We start from the raw sequence: 24,139 nt of genomic DNA, 5'->3' as shown, positions 1-24,139 counted from the left end.
CACAACAACCTCTGAGACATCTGCCCAATATTAATCTATTAATAATTTAGAGGTAACATTTTATACTTGTTACTTTACATATTTAAAACCTAAATCCATATAAACTCATATTTGTTGTAATGTTACGTGTAACGTAGACCAAGACCATACATTAAATTGTGTTACTAGGAGAGACACTGAAATAAGGAATTAAGGAAACTGAAGCCCACCAGGCAGGTACTCTCTACTTAGAGCACTCCCATATGTGAGATGTGTCTGATGGTAAGTGAACAGATTAAATGCAACATGTTGAAAAGAATAAATAAACACAAACAGAAGGGCAAGAAGCTGAAACACTACATACTTAGAGGTTCTCTTATTTTGTTTGTTTCACAGTGTCTTGGAACATTATGACGTTGTGGCTAAAAAGGTTACTAGGAAAAAATAAAACAGTTCTGAAAATATCTGAGATGTGATTCACATCTAAATATAGAATCAATTGCACTCAAACGCCTGTGGAATATAATTTAGAGAAAGTGAGGTTTGTTATCTTATGATTTATTGAAACCTATTTTGGTCTGTAATAGAATGATGCTAAGGACAATTTATTTCAGTTTTTAAAAACTTTTATGATGGTGGTGATATAATGATGCCTCACTGACGCATGATATTGCTAAAAATGACAGCAATTATTTGTGTAGATAAATACACACATTATTTCAGTGGTAATGAGGCAGGAGATAGCTCTCTGTAGATACTAAGGTGAAAAGGCCAATGGAGAAAACTATAAGTTGCTTAAGTAAATTATTGTAGGAATGAATATTAGAGTTAAAAGAGATTGCTAGGATTAAAGCGTTAATGCCAAGAACAGGAGGGATGAGAAACACAGAGCTTACAGTTGGGTATGTTATAGCCCAGATGATCTGATGAGAGTCAGGCTCCAAAAAGCAAGGCCAGTGTTGATAGACTTGTTGATTAGCCTCCATAAGAAGCTCACTGGAACAAACTAAATTGTAAATAAGGGTGGTTTACTTAGCTAACAAGAAACTTCCCCTTAGGAGGCAACCCAATAATCAAGGTTTACCTCATACTAAGTATGAGGTAAACAAGAAAGACTGCAGTTGCATCTTGGATCCTGTTGGCCATGATGGAGTTGATGCTCTGCTATGGTAAAGCTATAAGATGATTGTGTAAGTGAGAGAACAAAGAGAACATAGCATAAGTAACAGTGCCTGAGATGCTGTCAGAGACAAAGGACAGCTGGCTAGGTGACTAACTACTACCAGGCAGTCAACGTCAAAAACTAAGAAAACAGGAGTCAGAAATGGACAGAGGCAGGCTTCAACTGTCCTTAACTGAGTGTGAAGTGCATGACCATATATCCTTGATTGGACCAGGAGGACATGCATAGAGTGTGTGGTCTCTATTGACTCAGCACATAATACCCAGAAAACAAATCAATCTCATAACTACTACCATGGTCTTGGCCCATTTTCTACCGTGTTCCTATATAAACCTTATATAAGTTCAGCGTTTCTTGTTTTGTTTTGTTTTTGTTTTTTGTTTTTTGTTTTTGTTTTTGTTTTTGGGTTTTTTTGAGGCAGGGTTTCTCTGTGTAACGACCCTAACTGTCCTGGAACTTGCTCTGTAGATCAGGCTCACTTTGAATTCACAGCGATCAGGCTGCCTCGGCCTCCTGAGTGCTGGAATTAAAGGCATGAGCTACCACCCCACAAGTTCAATGCTTTTTTTTCCTTCCCTGGGAACCCCTCCTACACTTGAGAAATCTCTCATGTTTCCTTAATTTTTTACTCTTTTTCAATTTCTCACTTTTCTGTAATTCTCCTTAATATAGCTTTTTCCTCCTATGTGCTGATGATTAATGATCACTAGATCTTTAATCTTCATTGGCATGAGATAATGGGCTCTGAAGCCATTGTTCCAGACTGATCTTTGGCGACTGTGAGTGAGTGTGCTAGTTCCTTACACCAAGCACAGATTGACCCATCACATTTCTAGAAATTCAGCAGCAGTACCATCTGCAAAGCTATAGCAAATACCTGCAACCAAGCTGCTGACATTCATGGAGACATGATGGAGGACATTACCATCACCGTGTGAATTACTCTTGCTGCTCTTTTATAATCAAATACTTCCATACTTAATATAGATATGTTATAATCTAGATGATTTGATAAGAGTTTTACAGGCTCTACAAAGCAAGGCCAGTGCTGACACTCTTTTGTGGGCGCCTCCGTTAGCTCCTCACAAAATTAATTTTGATTTTTAAAATTTTGGCATTCTGACATGAGTTCATTAGTATCTATATGGCTTTAAGTTAAATTTCTCTAATGTTCAGTGTTTGGTGCTAAACATCTTTTCATATTTACATGATTGTCTGTATATTATTTATAGTGAAATGTTGCTTTATGTCATTTCCCATTATCAAGCTGGACTGAATTTTTCTGTTGATATTTCAGAGTTCTTCATATGTTTTAGAAGAAACTATTTGGAAGTGGAATAGAAATGATCTTGCAAAAAGTACCCATGTCCTAGGACCTTACCACATCCCCTTATATGTCAATAAATATGGGCATTTTGCTGCTGTAATTAAGGGATTTAAGATAGATTATATTGGACTATGTAACTGAGGTCCATATAAAATTGCATGCATCCTTTTTAGACTTTTTTAATTTTTATTGAGCTCTACATTTTTCTCTGCTCCCCTCCCTGCCTCTCCCCTCCCCTTCAACCCTCTCCCCATATTCCCATGCTCCCAATTTACTCAGGAGATCTTCTCTTTTTCAGCTACACATGTTGATTAGATCTATGTATGTCTCTCTTAGGGTCCTCATTGTTGTCTAGGTTCCCTGGGATTGTTATTTGTGGGCTGGTTTTCTTTGCTTTATGCTTAAAAACCTCCTATGAGTGAGTACATGTGATAATTGTCTTTCTGGGTCTGGGTTACCTCACTCAAAATGATCTTTTCTAGCTCCATCCATTTGCCTGCAAAATTCAAGCTGTTGATATTTTTTTCTGCTGTGTAGTATTCCATTGTGTAAATGTATCACATTTTCCTTATCCATTCTTTGGTTGAGGGGCATTTAGGTTGTTTCCAGGCTCTGGCTATGACAAACAATGCTGCTATAAACATAGTTGAGCACATGTCCTTGTGGCACAATTGAGCATCCTTTAGTTATATACCTTTTACAAAGAGTTAGAGTAAGGTTTTAGAAAGATAATGAATATATAAAGGCTGGGGATCAATGCTGAATGTGTTTACATAAGATGTACCTACCAATACAATAGTTACATGACTTTTTTGTTTTTGTTTTGAGATAGGGTTTTACTGTCTGAACTGAAAATTACTTTGTAAGTCAGACTAGCCTCAAACTCACAGACATCCCACAGCCTCTGTCTCTTGAGTGCTGGGATTACAGCTGTGTGCTGCCACTTCTGGCCATGAGAATTTTTTGATTGAATTTGAGGACTTATACACAGGAAGGAGTTTATGCTTGATACCGTAAACTTGGCCAAAATTTCACAGCTTGGGAGGCAATAGGCCCTAGAGGGGGCCTTTACTAAATTGATGTGAGTTCAAAATACCGTCTAAATATCTATGTTTATACTTATCGATTAATGCTTATTCCACCCTTTTTCAATGACTGCTTGCTTTCAGGGGGTGACAGTTAATACAGAAATTCACAGTTTGGTTCTCAGCCCTAAGAGGAACATGTGTATAATCCACTATAAAGCCCGGTGAACGATGAAGAATGACAGAAGTTTGCACAGAAGGAATGGAGGAGTTGTGCAGTGTGGTGAGGCATGCTACTAAACAGTGTCTTGCAGACATAAAATGGCTGTTGCACTTATGAATGCGAAGAAGCATTGCAGTTATGAATGCACAGAAGTCATGAGTCTTTGCATAAGACTGGGCTAGTGAGCAGTCCATCATATATAGGCCTCATCCCACCATCATAAAACGCCATTCCTCCTGGAGGAACTACTGGAGTTAGTAGTAGGGAACGTCATTCTTTTCAGTGGTACAGTCACTGGCAAGTCACCCATCTTTCCGTCAATAACCTTACCCATGCTAATCCAACTAGACATAATCCATAGGTCACAGATACAATAAAAAGACATGGAAGTAGGTAGAGGATCTGTTGAGAAGAAGGGTTTCAGTGGGAGATGGAAGAGAATGAAAAAGTTAATTGAGGGTGAAAATGATCAAAATGTATTATATACATGGACAAAATTATAAAACAGAGAGTGTGTGTTAACATGCATGAAAACCCATCTTCCAGTCACAGCACTATAAAAATGTTGACATGTTCCACATGTTCCTCCAATGTTCACACAGGGAGATGTGCTCACATTCCAAGAAATGCTTGAAGCTAACTGAAATATGTAGATTAAAAAAAGCAAGCAGAGTCTTGTAGAGTCTGTTGAGAGAGGATGGCCTCGAGACAGTGTACAGTTTTGTTATGCTGATTTTAGCTGCCATCTGGTGTCAGGACTATTAAACAATATATTTATGTGTGAACATGTGAGCACACATGCGTGTGTGTGGTGGTGGGGTTGTGTTTGTGTGTAGTGTGTTTGTATGTGTGTCTGTGTGGAGGCCAGAGATCAAACTCAGGTGCTTTACTTACTTTCATTAATTGTTCTCTATCTTGTGTTTTCTTAAATTTTAATTTTATGAGCGTTTTGTCTGCATGCCTGTCTGTGCATAAAATGAGTGCCTGGTGGCTATGGAGGTCAGAGAGGTGGCGGATCCCCCTAGGACTATAATTACAAATGGTTGGGAACCACCATGTGGATTCCTCAGGAAGTGCAGTCAGTGCTCTTAACCACTGAGCAGTCTCAGCAGCAGCAATACCACACTCTTTGAGACAAGGTATCGCTGAAACTCATGTTCACTCACCGATTTTGATAAGGAGAATTAAAATGAGAGGAATTTTCCTATTGCATCTCTATCTAGGAATAAGATGTACTGTGTCCTGCTTCTGTTATATTGCTTACTTCCTGCCTCAGCTAGCACCTCCCCTTCTCCTAACTTTGAGAGACAGTTACAGAATTACTATCTTAACCTGTCATTTTTGCTACTGTAAATGTGCTGCTCATGGACCTTAGTCACATAACTTAAAACACCTACCCTGATAATAACAAGAGACCCAGAATAATGGTGTACAGTCTATCAATGTTGAAATAACTATAGTTACCATTTTCTCACCTGAGAACCAGCTTAAAGACCTTATTTCTGCAACAATTTGGTTAGAATTGGTAACTATAAAGCCTCATAGATTCTCCTGCTTCAATCTCCCCAGAACTGGGTTTATAGCCATGCATATATGACTTTTTATATGGATGCTGTATGTCATATTCAGGTGTTAAAACTTGAGCAGGAAATGCTTTACTGACCCAGCCATCTCCAACCCCCAAAATTTATTTTTATATTAATGTGTATATATTTGTTCCTATTTATATGTACACAATGTGTGCAGACACCCAAGATGATGACAGATATATTCAAACTGGAATTGTAGGGCGTTGTGGGTCGACATGATCCTCTGCAAAATAGCAAGTGCTATTAACTAATGGGCCACATCACTAGTCCCCAATAAAACATTTTAAGATCAAGTTTGTGGCAATTTCTTATAGAAGCTATTGGAAACTAATACATTATATTTTCTTATCATTTTTTTCTTTCAGAAATGTGAGAAAACAAATTTGCTTTTCAATCCACCTCGTTAGTGTTTCTTAGTTGTGGCAACATCTGTGAACTAACACTACATTTGTGTTTACTGTTTTGAACAAGTGTGAGTGACTGTCCTCAAAGCTAATTAGCCACCATCTTTGTATTTCGGCTGCACCTCCTTGCAAAAAAAAAAAAATCCCAGCTGGAGTCAGGGTCTGTTTATGCTCCCTTAAAGAGTGATTGGGAGAATCAGGTTAAAATGAGAAGTATGATAATTACATTATATAAATTGCATGCAAATAAACTCTTTGGAAAATTGATTATGGCATGAACATCTGCTCTTACCAGTGCAGCACACCTTACAGAAAAAGCTAACCACTGTATTGAGGCAAAAGGCATATCTTATAACTGACATATGAAGCATAAATATAAAATTGTGCATATTAATTGGGATCCTTAAGATGTCGCAATACATTTATATATTGTGCAAAACAAAGATATGCATCTCCTTGAAGACATTACATTTTTATGATAAAAGCATGCCCAACTCTTTCTTCTAGTTATTGAAATGTGCATCACACTATTTTGTATGACCATCCGATCGTGTTAGTGTGTCACAGATCTTATTTCTAACTCACCATATTATGTTTATTCTCAGGGGAGAAAAAAATAGAAAACTGCCTTTAGTCTCCATTGCTGTAGACAGAGGAGCCCACCTCATCAGTAGATGTAGGGTTTTTTGTTGTTGTTGTTAAGCCTGTGCCTTTGATTTTTCACATGTGTTGATTGGTGATTTTGAGTTGCATGCTTCTTCAGGACCCATATAAGAATGAATATATGAACTTTTGGGGAGTCACTGTTATATCTTGTATGTTTAACATATTCTTTGCACTGTCAAATTCTTTAATATAATTGATAGTATTTTGAGGTATATACGCAGAGAAAAGTGAACCTATTTCATCTTGTCCTTGAACAATGCAGTTTTAAATATTATAAAATAATAGTGGGTTTCCTTAAAAGATGTACTTAGAATACATAATTGATACCATGAAATATGTGTCTTTTTAGACTATTTAGAGGTGACTCTGTGTAGAGACTAATAATTCTGCAGTATGTGAAAGATGGGTAGAAGGCTGGAAACTGAGAATGCAAGCACCTATGGTTATGTCCTGTTCACTAAGGAACTGGGTACTATAGTGCCTTTAGTATTAGCTATCTATATCACATGTATGCCCCTTGACAATTTGCTAGTCTGTATGCAGAAACAGACTCAAATTATTTTTGAAATACCTGTTTATGATTTTCTTTGACATACTGTATCATTCAATTACGAATTGTGAACCTTAAAATTCTAAGTATAATTCTCTCTTTTTATGGCGTTAAAGGTCACATAGGCGACATATAAGGGTATCAAAAAGTGACCACAGAGAAGAAAGGAAGGAATAACAGTTAAAGAAAAAGAGGTCACGAATTAGAAAAAGTGGGGTGGGGTAAATGGGAGGGTGTGAAGCAAGGAAAGGGAAGGAGGAAATGATATAACTCTCTTATAATCTCAAAAATATTTATATAAAAGCAATAATACTCTATGTAAGAGATATTGTCAACATAAATGGGGAAAAGTCCACCAGACCCCTAGATGAACAACTTCTGGAAGTCAATGACTAATAAGAGAGAGAATTGGTATTCTCCAGGGACAAGTTCCATAATATGCTATCCAATTGTTTTATCCAATGCCAAGTGATCAGCCCTGAAACATGATCATGTAAGCAATGCAAAATGGAATCACTATGATGTATGGGTGGAAGGGAGGGGAGGGAAGGGGGAGGAGGAGGGGAGGAGATGGAAATTTTTAATAAAAAAATGAGAAAAAAATTGAAGTTCTAAGAGAGCAAGAAAATCATAGCAGTGATACAGCAATAATAATAGCAATAATAATAATATCTTACTAGACACCAAAGAAAATCATTGAAGACACAAATGCAGAAAAAAATACAAGGTCGGTCATTTTGAAGTGTACTGTGATCTGTATACATCAGTGATACCCAAAGGATTCAGAATGTTTGAAGCAGTGAAATAGCTTCATTTTGATCAACACAGTTTTTAGACTAGCACACTTACCTTTCTGACATTTTAAAGATCAGTCTGACTTCTAATTTTTCTCCAGATTAGTTTCCACGTTCTTTTCTCCTTACAAAACTTTCCTAATCTTTTTGATGGTCCTTGGGATTAAACTCAGGGCCTCGTGTATGCTAAGTCAAGTGTTTTATGTTTGAATTACAATGGTCTCAGTGTTTCTCCTGAGTTCTCAAGAGCAAATCAAGAGCATAAAAATATAATTGAAAATGCAAATGGGTGCTAGAATCAACTTAATCTATGCTCAGATCTTAACTCTGATATTTTACTTTGACTTTGAGCAATGAGTTACTTATAAACCATGTATGCATAGAAATTTTTGTTATTGATTTTTACACTAGCTACATTACTGAGAATTGTAGTTGGTATAAAATAAGTACTCAAAAAGTGACTATGGAATGGATAATTGTCTATTTTAATGCTCACAAATTTAGATTTTGTGAAATTTAATGTGATGATAACAGCTGTTTAGCTCTTGACATAGTATTCAAAGTCTGTTGATACTTTGTCCTTCAAATATTTGATCATTCTTCTCGGTCTTATTGAAATATCTTTACTCCATTGTGTTCTAATTGTGTAACAAAGATACTCATTGTCAATACGCTCTAATGTGATGTGTATATTTTTTCTGTATGGCTCATATTGGAAAGGCTGGTGTTTTTGTTGTGTCACTTCTATTTTCCATAGTCTATATCAACCTGGGTTTGTCACTTTTAAAATGGGGACTATATATCTATACTATCTATTCTAGTTCCTCTGAAGCCAGACAGCTTCTTTATCTGCCACGTAGGAAATACATGAGAAGGGTCAGATGTATTTATTGTAGTGAACAAAACTACATACAATTAACCATGTACTTTATTCAACTTGAATAAAGATGTGTTTCTACAATGTGCCTTGCCCTCTCTGAGGAGTGGATAGGGGGTGGTGTGGGGTAAGTGGAGAAAATGGGAGGAAGGGAGGGAGTAGGAGCTTGGATTGGCATGTAAAATGAAATAAGATTTTTGTCTTTTTTATTGAAGAAGTATTTTACTAATTGGTCTCAGGTAAACACCTTGATTTATGTAAAGGCATTTATTTTATTTTATTGTCTTTTTTTTTAAAAAAGATATGCTTCTAAAGGGAGTTGGCCACCTGAGTAAGCTAAATATGTATTGTAAGTTTAATATGTATTGAAAAATGAAATGGATTAAATATAACCCTTCAATGACATATTCAATGACAGTATAACAGAGTGGGAAATAAAAGCTAGAGAAAAAGAATTATTTAAACAATGACAGAGTGCATGTTAGCAATTCAGTGTTTCAAGTACCTTTAGCAGACACACAGCTACACATTGCTTGTTTTTCCCAGTTCATGGTGAATTAGAACACGTTATTGCTTCATACTGTTTACTCATTTCCTTGTTATAGAACATGGGATTGAACCTGGCATTTTTAGGATAGTTCCACTCAAAATGAAACTGTGTAAAATCAGAAAAATAAAGCGTGCTCTATTGCTACAAGGAGAATTGTTGTGATCTTGTGGTTTAAAGTTAATTAATTTTAATACTAAACTCTGTTAGCATGTGGATATATAATGAGCTCATAATATAACTTTGAACTGTATACAGTTCTGTGAATGAAAACATACATAATGAATTAGAGTGTAACTGAAAAAATGATCTGAGGCTAAATTTTTTGTTTGTTTCTTTTTGCTTTTTTATTAATTGTTTTATTGAGCTCTACATTTTTCTCTGTTCCCCATGCTTCTCCCCTCCCCTTCAACCCTCTCCTTAAGTCCCCAATACTTCCAATTTATTTTTAAAAATGTGGCTAATAATTTTTACATTTTTCTATTTATTTATTTACTATTTATTTAATCTCTACATCCTCCCTGGTGACTCACCTATCCATCTCTCTCATTTTTAAAATTAGCTTTTTGTTTTCATTATTTACCCTTTATTAGATATATTGCTGCTGAAAACTATTTAGCGCACCTTCCTTTCCATTCACTTAAGTGTCATTGTTTAATGCTCAAAAAGCATAATTTATCTCCTCTTTTGTGGCTCACTTACAGTTTTTTTCCAGAACTGAGTACCTAGAAACCCTTCCGGTGATTTGAACAGTTTACTGCAAGGAGAGGAAAACCAGGAAACAAGCAAAAGTCTTTTTCCTGACAGGCCATGCCCTCCTCATCTATTGCCCCTGTGGGTGTCTTTTCTTACACCTACCAGGAAACTTCCTTGAGAAACTTCTTGTGGGCAGATTCCACCCTTTTGTTCCTCATTCTTCTACCTCCAGGTATTTGGGAAGTTGGTTGTCAAAGCCAAAGGTGTAAATGACTGTATTTCCTTTCACCAGTTTTCCTCTCTTGCCTTGCACTATAACAGCAGTCAGCGTGAACCTTAGGTTCCAATAACAACTTGAAGAACTCCTGGCCTAAACCAGCACTGTAAGGATTTTTTTCTTTATTTTCATGTACAACATTAGTAGCTTTGCATAGATTTAAATTCCATTTGTGTTACTTTTTCTTTGGTGTGCTATCTTATGAGAATTGAGATTACTTTGTTATATATGATAATCAATCATTCCAGCAAAATTTGTTGGAAAGACTGTTTTTCTCATTAAAATACAATTGAGCCTTTGTTGCTTTTGTCAATCTTTCAATCTTTCACTGTGATCCATTCATTCTTCAACATAGCCATCTTGATCACTGTTGTCTGAGAGAAAAATGTAAGATCAAATTGAATTCTATGACTTCTCCATTATTTTGTCTCTTTTTCTGTCTCTCTGTCTCTTTTCTGTTGGTCTGCCTGTCTGTCTCTGTTTCTCAGTGTCTGTCTCTCTCTGTATGTCTTTGTGCTGCGGAGCTCCTTCTGCTCCTTCAGCCAAGAGCTGCTGAGATACCAGCCCACTAGGGTGTGGTCTCTCTCTCTTTAAAAAGCAGTGGCAGCCCTCCACTAGCTCTCTTGCTCCAGCTACTAGACTCCTTTTCTGGATGTCGTGTAGGATGGTGTTCTGTAAGTTTTTCCCCTCAAATAAATAACCTTTTGAATCCAAACTGGTGTGGGATTGTTTCTCTCATTATCTCTGTGTGAGTGCAGGGGTATTCATGCCTTAAACAAAGTATGGAGGCTTCTCCATTCCTCCTTGCTCTTCCACCTTGACAGGGTTTCCTTGTGTACTTGTCTAGCTGCCCTATGAATTCTAAGGGGTTCTCCTTTCTGCTTCTTTCACCACCACGGTTAAGGAGGCTTTAGATTACAGACAGAAACTGCCTCATCCAGCTTGCCATGCATTCGTGCAAACAGAACTCAGGTCCTTACGCTTAAAGAACAAGTACTTTATTCACCAAGCCATTTTCCAAGCCCCTATCACTTTATCTTCAAAACTGTTTTGGCTCCTCTAGTTCCTTTACATTTCAATAAATTTTAAAATGCTGTTTGTATTTATATCCCTCAAATATGCAGGTTTTTAAAATTAAAACTGTGCTGAATCTACAGATCATTTTAGGGAGAATTAATATCTTTAGAAGAGTGACTTGTCCAATTATAATAAAGATATGTCTCTTGCTTTTTTATTTTATTTAAATTTATTTCAGCTCAGGACTCCATCTGCCGCAGATCCATGCCGGTTCTGTGCATGCTACCTCAGTCTCTGGGAGCTCCCAAGAGCTTTGCTCCTGTTGATTTAGAGGGCCTTGTTCTCCTGGTGTCCTCCATCCACTGTGGCTTTTAGAGTTTTTTGGCCTCATCATGAATATTAATCAAATAATACATATTTTAACATTTTCTTTTTTCAATTTTCTAACTTCATATCCAATAATAAGAAAAATAGTTCTAAAAATTTTTAAATATATAGATATACTTAAAATTGCAGAATACACAGAAAATCATCTCAAAATATGTCAGGTATCAATGATAAAATTATTAACACTTTCAGTAAAGTAGCACGATACAACATTAGCTCAAAAAAATCAGTAGCAAACCTGTACACAAATGATAAAATGGCTGAAAAAGAAATCAGAAAAACATCACAATAGCCCAAAATAGCATAAAATATCTGGGAGTAACTCTATCCAAACAAGTGGAAGACTTGTATGACAAGAACTTTAAATCTTTGAAGAAAGAAATTGAAGAAGAAACAAGAAAGTAGAAAGATCTCCCATGCTCTTGGGTAGGTAGAATTAACATAGTAAAAATGGCAATCTTACCAAAAGCAATCTACAGATTCAATGCAATGCCCATCAAAATCTCAGAAAAAATTCTTCACAGACCTTGAAAGAACGGTACTCAGCTTCATATGGAAAGGCAAAAAAAACCAGGATAGCCAAAGCAATCCTGTACAATAAAAGAACTTCTGGAGGCATCACAGTCCCTGACTTCAAACTCTACTACAGAGCTACAGTACTGAAAACAGCCTGGTATTGGCATAAAAACAGACAGGAGGACCAATGGAACCAAATCGAAGACCTAGATATTAATCCATACACCTTCTACTACCTGATATTTGACAAAGAAGCAAAAAAATATCAAATAAAAAAGAGTGTATATTCAAGAAATGGTGCTGGTATTATCTGAATATCAACATGAAGAAGAATGAAAATAGATCCATATCTATTACCATGCACAAAACTCAAGTCCAAGTCCAAATAAATCAAAGGCCTCAACATAAAGCCAGCCACACTGAACTTTATAGAAGAGAAAGTAGGAAGTACGCTTGAATGCATTGGCATAGGAGAGCACTTCCAAATATAACCCCAATAGTACAGGCACTGAGAGAAACAATAAATTGGACCTCCTGAAACTGAAAAGCTTCTGTAAAGCAAAGGACATGGTCAACAAGTCAAAATGACATCCTATAGAAGGGGGAAAGATCTTCACTAACACCACATCAGACAGAGGGCTGATCTCCAAAATATAAAAGAACTCACAAAATTGATCATCAAAGAACAAATAATCATATAAAAACATGGAGTACAGACCTAAACAGAGAACTCTAAGCAGAGGAATCTAAAATGTCTGAAAGACACTTAAGGGAATGTTCAACATCCTTAATCATCAGAGAAGTGTACATCAAAACAACTCTGAGATTCCATATTACACATGAAAGAATGGCCAAGATCAAAAACACTAATGACAACTTAATCTGGAAATGTTGTGGGGTAAAGGGAACACTTGTGCATTGCTGGTGGGAATGCAAGCTGGTATAGCCTCTTTGGATGTCAGTGTGGCGATTTCTCAGACAATTAGGAAACAACTTTCCTCAAGACCCAATAATACCACTTTTGGGTATATATCCAAAGGAGGCTCAATTGTGCCACAAGGACATGTGCTCAACTATGTTCATAGCAGCATTATTTGTTATAGCTAGAACCTGGAAACAACCTAAATACCCTTTGACCAAAGAGTGCATAAGAAAAAATGTGGTACATTTACACAATGGAGTACTACATAGCAATAAATAAATAAATAAATAAATAAATAAATAAATAAATAAATAACAACAACTTGAATTTTACAGGCAAATGGATGGAGCTAGAAAGCATTATTTTGAGTGAGGTAACCCAGACCCAGAAAGACAATTACCACATGTACTCACTCATAGGTGGTCTTTAAATATAAAGAAAAAACAGCCCACAAATCACTATCCCAGAGAACCTAGACAACAATGAGGACCCTAAGAGAGACATACATAGATCTAATGTACATGGGAAGTAGAGAAAGACAAGATCTCCTTAGTAAATTGGGAGCACGGGGACATGGGAGAGGGTTGAAGGGGAGGGGAGAGGCAGAGAGGGGAGCAGAGAAAATGTAGAGTTAAACAAAAATCAATAAAAAGGGAAAATTTAAGTGTAATTGAAAGTTCACTTATTTACAATTTTCTTTATCCTTAAATTGATTTTATATATATATATATATATATATATATATATATATATATATGTATGTATGTGTGTGTGTGTGTGTGTGTGTGTGTGTGTGTGTGTGTGTTTTAAAATTATTTGGGTTCTTTATTTTTATGTTACTCATTTCAGTGTGATTATATTATTGATTTCAAATACTTTTCATTCTTTTAAAAAATACTTCTTTTAATGCTCTGAATCTAATATTAATATATAAGCATACTTGGAATATTATAAATGCCTGATCTTTCAAAGTTTGATAGAATTGCCACGTGAAACTATAGTGGTTATTGTGGAGTCCTTACTTATCAGTTTATTCTTCTGCTGAAACTGCTTTCCTTATTTTTATATGCAAAATATATTAAATTTGGTTAGGCTGGATTTTCCAGAGAAATAATTATTTTTCATTTTAATAGATGTTCATGTAAGTCTGCAAAACAATCTCAAGATTTTATTTATTTCAATTTTTCTTAAGGAGTTTTTTCCATTTTTATTTTATTATTTTTTAAAACCAATCCAAATTCCCACTTCCCTCCTCCCATTCCCTCCACACACCCTCCCACCCCACCCCCTCTAATCCTAAGAGATGGTAAAGCACTTTGCTTTGTGGAAAGTCCAAAGTCCTCCCTACTACCTCTAGGCTGAGCAAGGTATCCGTCTAAAGAAAAGAGGATCCCAAGAAGCCAGTACATGCAGTAGAGATAAATCCCAGTGCCACTGCCAGTGGCCTCTCAGTCTGCTCCAGCCATGCAGCTGTCAACCACATTCAGAGGGACTAGTTTGGTCCTATGCTTGTTTCTTCCCAGTCTGGCTGGAGTTGGTGAGCTCCCATTAGCTCAGTTAAACAGTTTCAGTGGATGAACCCTTCATGGTCTCGAGCTTTTTAATACAATCCTTACTCCACTTTATATAGCTATCCCAGTTCCTACTACCTTCCCTATTCCTGTTTCCCTCACCTTCCCTCCATTCCACCTCCAATCCAGCCCTCAGAAAGGTCAAGGGTTCCCATGGGCAGTCAACCATGTCTGACACTCCACTTAGAGGCAAAACCAAGACTCTCCCCTGTATATCTAGGCTGAGCGAGGTATCCCTCCAAAATATTTTTTTTGTTATTTCTCATTGCTATGCTGTTTTTATATCTATATAATTTCTCTTTGCCCTTGTTTATACTGACAAAATATATCTTAAGAAACAGGTTTTCATTTCTAATTTATATACATATTTATTTTTTCTATTCTTTGTCCAATCAAATACTTCTATTATCTCTCTTTAAATTAATTCCTTACATTTCTTTGTTTTGTGGTTTTCCAGAATTACATTAATAAACATTTATTTGTATATTTTAATTTTTCACAATAAATGAGTATAGGTGTATGAATTTTCCTCTGATTCCTATGTAAGCGTACCCCATAGTTGTTACATGAAATATTTTGGTCAGCAAACTTGAAATTCCTGGAAAGCCAAGGCTACACAGACAAACCCTGTCTCGAAACAACAAAAAAATATTGAAACTTAATTTTTAACTTCAAGATGAAATGGTTTTAAAAACTTTGTCGTTAATACTTTCTAACATTATTACTTTGTTATTAATGTTACTTTTGTAATATTTCTGTTTTTCTAGTGACCTCCTTTTGGACTAATCTATAATTTGCAGGGATTTATTGAAGGTGGCCTGGCCTAGCTGCTGGAGAGGCATGCGTCATAGGTTTCTCAGGGTTTTACCATGGTTCTTGGGTCACAATGTGCCTTCCAGATCCTGAAAGAATGATGTGCTCCCTCAGGTAGTAAAATTTTCAGGCCATTTTGTGCTTCTGTATGACAGGTCAGTTGGTCTTAGACGTTAATCTTGTGTACCCTGTATGACTTGCAGACTTCGCTGTATCCTGGAAACTACAATTGTATTGATCCTGACAATTGCCATTAAATTCTGTTTCTGATAAAGGCACAAAAAGTCTGACTGATCTCAATAAAATTGGCACAGCTTCTGCTATGCTCTGGTCCCTCCAACCTGGCCTGACTTCATTCCTTGTGGCCCTATCAGGGAACCTTGGCCTGGTAAGAAAGCACAGGTGCTTACGATAATTAATATTTGTGAAAACTTCATGCATCTGTAAGAAGATATAGTCTATAAATGTGCAAAGCTCAATATATATCATACCTTAAGATCTGCACTCTTATTTATTTTGTCCTGCTCCTACCTACTCTCTTGACAGTCTCACTATATAATTCAGGCTGACTTTGAACTCACTTTGTAAGCCAACACGGTTTTGAATTGATAGTGATTCTGGTGCAATAGCCTCCTGAATGCTGGAATTAGAGGTACAGACCACCATCACCCCTTCTACTCTTCCCTAGTCTTCCCTTGTATTGAGAGTGATATCTTCTAATTGTTCCCTTTTTTGAATATTTTCTTTGTAAAAGTTCATTGTTATAGTAAATGGCACAGAATTTCTCATCTGGTACATATTCACTGACATATTCACTGTCTTTTACAATTAAACTTTCTTTTAACTCTTACTGCTTACATTTAAAATTGAATTTGGCGGATAGCAAAATCACAATGTCTAGTTTAATGACTGCTTTGTTTGTATCCTTTGTTCCATCATTTTACTTTAGCCATTATGAATCACTGCTTCTGTCTGTGGGACCACTGGCAGCGAGACCAGGATCTGTCCCTACTGCTTGAACTGGTTTATTGGAGCCCATTCTCTTTGTAGGGATATCTTGCTCAGCCTAGATATAGTGGGGAGGGCCTTGATGTGCTAGACTTTTTTGACTTTCTACTGAAAGCCTTACTTACCCTCTCTGAGGAGTGGATGGTGGTTGTGGTGGTGAGAAGGTACAGGAATCGGTTGGAGGGAAGGGAATGGGAACTGGGATTGGTATGTAAAATGAGATTTTTTTAAAAAAAATAATTAAAAATATATAAATCATTGCTTCTCATGGTACTATGTAATAACAACTTTTCAAAAAGAAATAATTAATTACATTCTCAGTTACCAGGTTGCTATTTCAAAGTATTTTTATATGTTAACATTTAATTGCATTTTAGATGCTTTATTTTGCTTTCTTCTGTTTGATATTTGTTAGCGTGTATTTATCATGCAAAATGATAGGTTACACTTGAACAATATACCTGTGTGTGTGTGTATATATATATATATATATATATATATATATATATACATGTATATTACTTTGATCGTATTTGCCCCTAATTCTTCACATTGAATGCCAACTTCTTGTCAAATAGACATCCTTAAACCTTCATATTATTTATTTATTTATCCATTGTTTAGTTAACTCTAGATTCCTCATCTGGGAGGAAATAAATGATGTTTGTTTTTCTGGGTTTGACATAACATGATAAAATTTGCAGTAAATGTCTTATATTGTGATTATCTATTATGCTCTATTAATGACAATGATGCAAATGAGCGATGTTTGCATCTTTGTTGCAGGTTGGTTTCTTTGTAGGGCTTTCTGTGTAGCCCAGAGCAGTGTGCGGTGATTTGATGTCCTCACATGTAACAGTTCCGTCCTATAAAATACTTTTTTATCTCTTCATCCTTCTGATGTGGGAAGAGTCTTCTGTTTGTGTTGATTTCATTCGTTAATAAAGAAACTGCTTTGGCCCATTTAATGGGCCAGCCTTTAGGTGAGTGGAGTAGACAGAACAGGAAGAAGGAAGTGAGGTAGATGGCTCAGTCAGATGCCATGCCTCTCCTAAGTGAGACAGATGCCATTCCTCTCCTCTGAGTGAGACGCGACTAAGCTCCGGCTCAAGATGGACGTATGCTAGAATCTTCCCCAGTAAGGCACCACTTCGTGGTGCTACACAGATTATTAGATATGGGTTAATCAAGATGTGAGTAAGAGGCTGAAACTAATGGGCCAGGCAGTGTTTAAAAGAATATAATTGGTGTGTTGTTATTTCGGGCATAAGCTAGCCAGGAGGTTGGGAGTGGGGCAGCCAGAACAGGGCCCCGCTGCTCCACACTACATCCTTCCACTCTTTTTTTTTCTTCAAAAGTCAGTTCTCTCTTTTGCTTTCTTTCTCCTTCCTTCTTTCACTCCTTTCTACTCCCAGGAAGTTACTTTTTGTTGAGATTTACGCACTTTTAATTCTGTGACCTGAAGCTTATCTTAGAAACTTTCCAAAAGGTACTTTTTAACCGTGTTTTCAGATCCTTCTCAGGCTTCCTAAAAATGCTCTTTTTACCTCGGTTATGCCATTTTTACACTTTTTTTTAGTTGTCTGACCTTCATATACCTCTCAAAAGCATTCAGTAGGGAGCTTATAGTAGAAACTATACCTTTGAAATTGCTTTCTTAGTTCAGTTTTGTGACTTCTTCTTCATTAATATTGGAGAAGTAAAGGGCAAATAACCAGTGAGAGGTGAAATACTGGTGCTTTGAGATAAATACACCATTAGAACTCAGTGGAGAAAGGAAAAATGTTTTTCCTAAGAATAACTTATAGAATAACTGATCTGATTAGGCACTGCCACTGTGGATTTTGAGAGATTACATTAGACACACGTTCTTTTATGATTTTTAGACTAGATACTATTTTTATAACATTTTCTCTGTCTAATTCAGTTATACATGTTGGGGAACTAGTTGGACCTCTGTCTTTTACTCTACAAGAAGATGAGTATATTAAAAATTAAAGTCAAACTGGGCTACCCACATCTTAACAAATAAGTTTAAACTGGAATTTCAAATTTTGTAGTAAAGATACTTGTAGAAAGCTGAACATAATGGTTTAGTTCTGTGGGGAGAGTACTTGGGAGCCTGAGGCTTGAAGAACACATGAATTTTAATTAATTAACTTATATTTATTATTAATGTTTCTAAAACTTTAATATTTTTCTTTTAGTTTTGTCTGTGTGTGTATGAGTGCTTTGCCTACATGTATGTTTGTGTACCACATGCATGATCTAGCACCAGCAGAGGCCAAAAGAGAGCATCAATCAGATCCTCTGAGACTACAGTCACAAATCATTGTGAGCTCCCATGGAGATGTTGGGAAAAGAACCCGGGTCCTATGGAAGAGCATGCAGTATTCTTGACCAGAATTTTATATGATTTTGATGTTTTAATTAAAAGTACTAGCTGAAGCCAATACCTAGATTAAAATGAACACAGTAAAGAAATGGCAGAAAAATCAAATAAAAAAATTGAAGCATCTGTAAAATCATTACTGAAGCTTAATCTTATGGTTGTGATTAATTTTTATACCTTGTCACCTTATAAAATATAAATTATTCTGTATGAAGAAGATAAATTGTTTTTGAATGCTCATTTTATACCAACTACTTTGTCAAGATAAAAAATTACTTCTGCTGGGTTATAGCTGTGGTTGTACACTTATGTAAAGTACATGAGGCTCTGAGTTCAATTCTCACTGGATCTGAAACATTTCTTAAAGTAAATTTATTAGCTAAGGCAAGTTTGACTTTCCTATTATATATTAGAGATGGTACTTAGATCATACTGGCAAAAATACACCATCGTCCCCTTTTGTATGGTTATCCATTATTTGCAAATGACATTGAGGACTAAAGTAGTCATGCATAATTTCAATATATTATAAAATGGCTGTTTTAAGTTTTGAAAATTCTACTATATTTTTATTTTTTCTTACATTTTTCTCTTAAACTTTGTTTTCCAAATTGTATAGATCAATTATTTATCTGTATAAATGAGTGTCATGAGGTTTATACAAACTTATGGAACAATCTGAGTATGAGAAATGAATATAATAAATATAATTGTACTCACCATAAAGAATTGCAAGCAGAGACAGGGGCATGACAAGTAGTCCCACCAGCATATCAGCAATGGCTAGGGACATTAAGAAGTAATTGGTTGCATTGTGCAGTTTCTTCTCCATGCTTACTGCCATGATTACAAGAATGTTGCCCCCTATTGTCATGATTATAATCACGACGATTGAAAGTGCTGGCCAGTTTTGTACCCCGTCTGGGAATTGAAACAAGCGTCCACCATCGGAGGAATTAAAAATGTCAGTTACTATAGCTGCTACTGGATTTACGGAAATATCGAATTGCCAAACCAATAGGCCGATAAGGTGCACACTGAAAATTAAAAGGAAAAGAAAAGAACATCAGACTTCGCTTGCACATAACATAACATTTATACTCTAAAATAACCTCCCCTCCCAACTACCTTGACCATGACTACCTCCATTCTCATCATTTCAGTTTTTGTCATTTAACTTTTACCAAGTGATTGCTATGAACTGTGCATATAGTTTAACAGAATATACATGTATAATCACATTTGATCATGTATAAAACCCACATGAGTTCAGTGCTGATTTATTACCGTTATGTAGGTAGAAAAAGAACAGAGCTATAAAAGGTTGTAACACTTTCTCAAGGCAATATATCGCCAGGCGGTGGTGGCGAATGCCTTTAATCCCAGCACTCAGGAGGCAGAGGCAGGTGGATCTCTGAGTTCAAGGCCAGCCTGGTCTACAAGAGCTAATTCCAGGACAGGCTCTAGAAACTACAGGGAAACCCTGTCTCGAAAAACAAAAACAAAAACAAATAATCAAGGCAATATATCCAAGTAACTAACAGGACCAGAGGCCATCATAAGGTCTGATGTAAGACTATTTTAAAACTTCACTTTAGTCCCCAAACACAATATCATTTAACTTGGTGTAATAGTTATTTTTCTTTTAGAATTTTGTTTTATCTTGTTACGTTAGATTACTTAAGACCATTTTTATATAAGTAAAGTACTTTGAGAATGTTTCCCTCCAATACCTCAATACATTTTCTTTACTCTACTGTCTCTTGTCCCTTTAGTCCCCTTTGTCCCTTAGACAGTTTTGCATCTATTTTGATGTAATCTGTTCATATTGATTATATGAATCTATGAAGATGACTCTCTACAAATGAGAGAAAAATATGTCTTACTTATATTTCAAAGGCCGACTTAATTTTTTATTCTGTGTATTTTTAAAATCTTAATTTCTTTGAGCTCTCCTTTAAGAAAGCTGTGAGAGAAAGAAAGGGAGATTCTCTTAAAGGGTCTAGTGACAAGACAACTAAGAGGTTCATTTGTTTTGATATATATGTAAAAGAAAGTATAGGATCTCATCAAATCAATTTTATGAATGTGTTTTGAAATATGCTATGACACATTCATTTCTATAGAACCATGTCCAAGCTCTCATATTTGCAAAGCAAATTTCTACAGTTTTCAGTTTCTTGCTTTGTGTTTTAAACTTTTGTTCTTTCTACTACCTGCCTCATTTGCAACCTTGGTTTTCTAGGAGTTACTCTAGGCTTGAGAGTAATGTGTGTGGAGGGTCCCAGGAAGAAAAATAGATAGTACCTCCTGGGTAAACTGGAAGAGGGAGGTAGAAGGGAGAGGAATGGAAACATGAGGGATCGAGAAGACTGAGTTGGGGGAGGCATGAAGGGCCTTGAACAATGAAAAAGATAATGTATTAGAGGGAGCCATTATGTAATTAGGGAGAAACCTGGTGTTAGAGAAATTTTCAGGAATCCACAGGATGATCCCAGCTAAGACTCCTAGTGGAGAGGGTGTCTGAAAAGGCCTTCCAATTTAATCAGATAAGTGACTACCCCAATTGTCATCATAGAGCCTACATCCAGTAACTGATGGAAGAAGATGCAGTGACCCACAGCCAAGCACCAAGCTGAGCTCCTGGAGTACAGTTGAATAAGGGGAGGCAGGATCATATGAACAAGTGAGGGAGCAATAGCATTATTGGGGAAACCATTGAGACAGTTGACCCAAGCTAATGGAGGCTCATGGACTATGGACTGACAGGCAAAGAACCAGCATGGGACCTAACTAGACCCTATGAATGTGGGTAACAGTTACCTGGCTTGATCTGTTGGGGTGGGAGGCTGGCAAACACATCAGGACCTATTCCAGGTGTAAGAACTGACTTTTTGGAGCTCATTCCCTATAGTGGGATACCTTGCTCAGTGGGTGGGGTCCTGGGTCCTGCATCAAACTGCTATCTCAGATCTTGTTGACTCCCTAAGTAAGGCCATACCCGCTTTGAGGAGGGGATGGGCAATGGGAAGGGCGAGGGAGGTGGAAGAAGGGGTGGGAGGAAAAACTGGAGGTGGTATGTAAATTGAAAAGTAAATTTTTTAGTAACTATGAAAAAAGAAAATAAGAAGTAAAATGTAAAGAAGAAAACAGAGTAATGTGTGCAGTTTAATGACAGAGTTAGAAATTAATATTTAGATATATTTTTATGTTCGTCCTTAAACAGAGTCTGCCAGTAGGAATTTCCAACTCGGTGAGAATCTAAGACAAGGAAGATATGGACATTTCAATTTTGTAAATTTCAAACTAATTTCCATTATATTGATTTACTTAAGCTACAAATACAAATGTTCTCTCAAGATGTGAGCTCCTAAAGTGTGTCCAACAAAAACAACACACTCATCTTTCCTGATAAAAATGATATGATAATCACATTCAAAATTTCCTGTTTGAAAACATAATTTCTACCAGCTGTCCTATCTATCTATCTATCTATCTATCTATCTATCTATCTATCTATCTATCTATCTATCTATGTATCTAGCATTCTCTATCTATCTATCTATCTATCTATCTATCTATCTATCTATCTATCTATGTATCTAGCATTCTCTCATCTCATCTATCTATCTATCTCATGCTAGCGTCAGCTATCATCGATCTATCTAGGGATCTAGCATCTCGATCTATCTAGCTATCTAGCGAGCTATCGATCGATCGAGCATCTACATCATCGTCAGCGATCTGAGCGAGCGAGCGACTTCTATCTATCTGCATCTATCTATCATATCTATATCATCTATCTATCTATCTAGCACAGCTCTATCTATCTATCTATCTACTATTCTATCTATCTATCTATCTATCTGTCATCTATCTATCTATCTATCTATCTATCTATCATCTATCTATCTATCTATCTATCTATCTATCTATCTATCTACCATTCTTTATCTATCTATCTATCTATCTATCTATCTATCTATCTATCTATCTATCTATCATGTACCCATCTATCTATTAGTTTCAGGTTTTGCACAGGAGCAAAGGGATTCAGGGCTTCTCAGCAATACTGTTCAGAATTTATATAATCTACTCCTCAAGTAGTAGGCTTGGGTTAAGTGAGATTTACAGTGACTTTGTTCTTGTATCTGATTCTTTAACTACTCTTTTACATTGCATTCTGTTGAATTAAACTACTGACTCATTCCAGGGTCACAGTGTTTTGTTCTGTGTAGCTACATCCACAATCCCTGCCTTCTGATCTTTAGCAGCGTCCACTATTCTTTATAAAATTAGATACTTATAATAACACCCCCTTTCAGCAACTATCTATCCTAAACTGACCTTAATCTTGTAACCATCATGTCTCAGTCATCCTGGCTTCGGTATTATAGGTATGCAGTACCATAATAAATAGCCATTTGATTCATACATAAAAAAAGAAAAGGAACTCTCTAAGCTTCAGCCATGATACAAGCAGCCATAAAAATGGAATTATTTGAACTGAAGCCATTATTCCCATATATGAGCTTTAAAATTTGATTAGATGCATGATTATCCCTATTGCCCATTTATTATCTTTCAATAGGAAATATTAATCTTTTCATATAGGTAATAGAGTTGTCTAGTTATTTTATTTTATCTCAAAAATAACCATATAATTACTCTTGTTGTTTTGTTAAAATAAGTAATAGAATCCTTACAGGAATGTGTGCACCGCATTGCTCAGGTTCACCATGATTGCTTCAGTCTTAAGCAACCACAGGTTTGAACTGAGAATTTGGAAATTAACAGATTGGTTTCATTACCTAAGGAGAGAAAAAAAAGAAAAAAAAACATTAGTTAAAATTGCACATAAGTTGCATATCAAGCAATTAAATAAATTCAAATGCTCTTATTATTTGGTAAGAAGGTTAGTACTCCATTTAATGAAGTGGCAAACATATTTTACAGAAGCAATAAGGAATGGCTAAGAACAATTCTTTTCACTTATTTACAAGCTCAAAAGCATCTGTCCTTGTAAAATTTCTCATCTAATGTCTAGTGATGTGTGACTTTACTGCAGATTCCCCTGTTATGGCATACAAAACTTCAAAACAGCGTTTTGAGAAAGGAGTTACAATTAGATCCTAGAGATTTGTAAATCACTGAGGAAACATATACAATTTTAAATTAATTTACATTTCTAGAATTAGATTTCATTTTATAGTAAAATGAATAAACACCTGTAACAAATTTCAAGAATTTTTATAGCATGAAAATATTTTTATATTTTCATTTTTCCCCTAAAAGCAATCTGCATTTATATAGAAAGTTCTATTTATACTTTTGCATTAGCCAACAATATTCACCAGAGGGCAGCAACAACATTTA

At 36.0% G+C, this 24,139-nt stretch overlaps 1 protein-coding gene across 1 annotated transcript in view; it reads right to left on the bottom strand.

Moving 5' to 3' along the window:
- Positions 1-23,504, bottom strand: part of Htr2c (5-hydroxytryptamine receptor 2C) — a 118,882-nt gene extending 95,378 nt beyond the window's left edge. Inside the window, exons 1-2 of the mRNA XM_038317329.1 lie at positions 23,470-23,504; positions 19,484-19,800 (exon numbers count right to left, since the gene is read on the bottom strand). Of these exons, the coding sequence (XP_038173257.1) occupies positions 19,484-19,800; positions 23,470-23,504 (352 nt within the window). The remainder of the gene's footprint in view (positions 1-19,483; positions 19,801-23,469) is intronic.
- Positions 23,505-24,139: the final 635 nt, after the last annotated feature.

Source organism: Arvicola amphibius, chromosome X (assembly GCF_903992535.2).
Source record: "Arvicola amphibius chromosome X, mArvAmp1.2, whole genome shotgun sequence".
Classification (NCBI taxonomy): Eukaryota; Metazoa; Chordata; class Mammalia; order Rodentia; family Cricetidae; genus Arvicola; species Arvicola amphibius.
The sequence above is the reverse complement of the archived record's forward strand: the minus strand, read 5'-3'. Positions and strand labels throughout refer to the sequence as shown.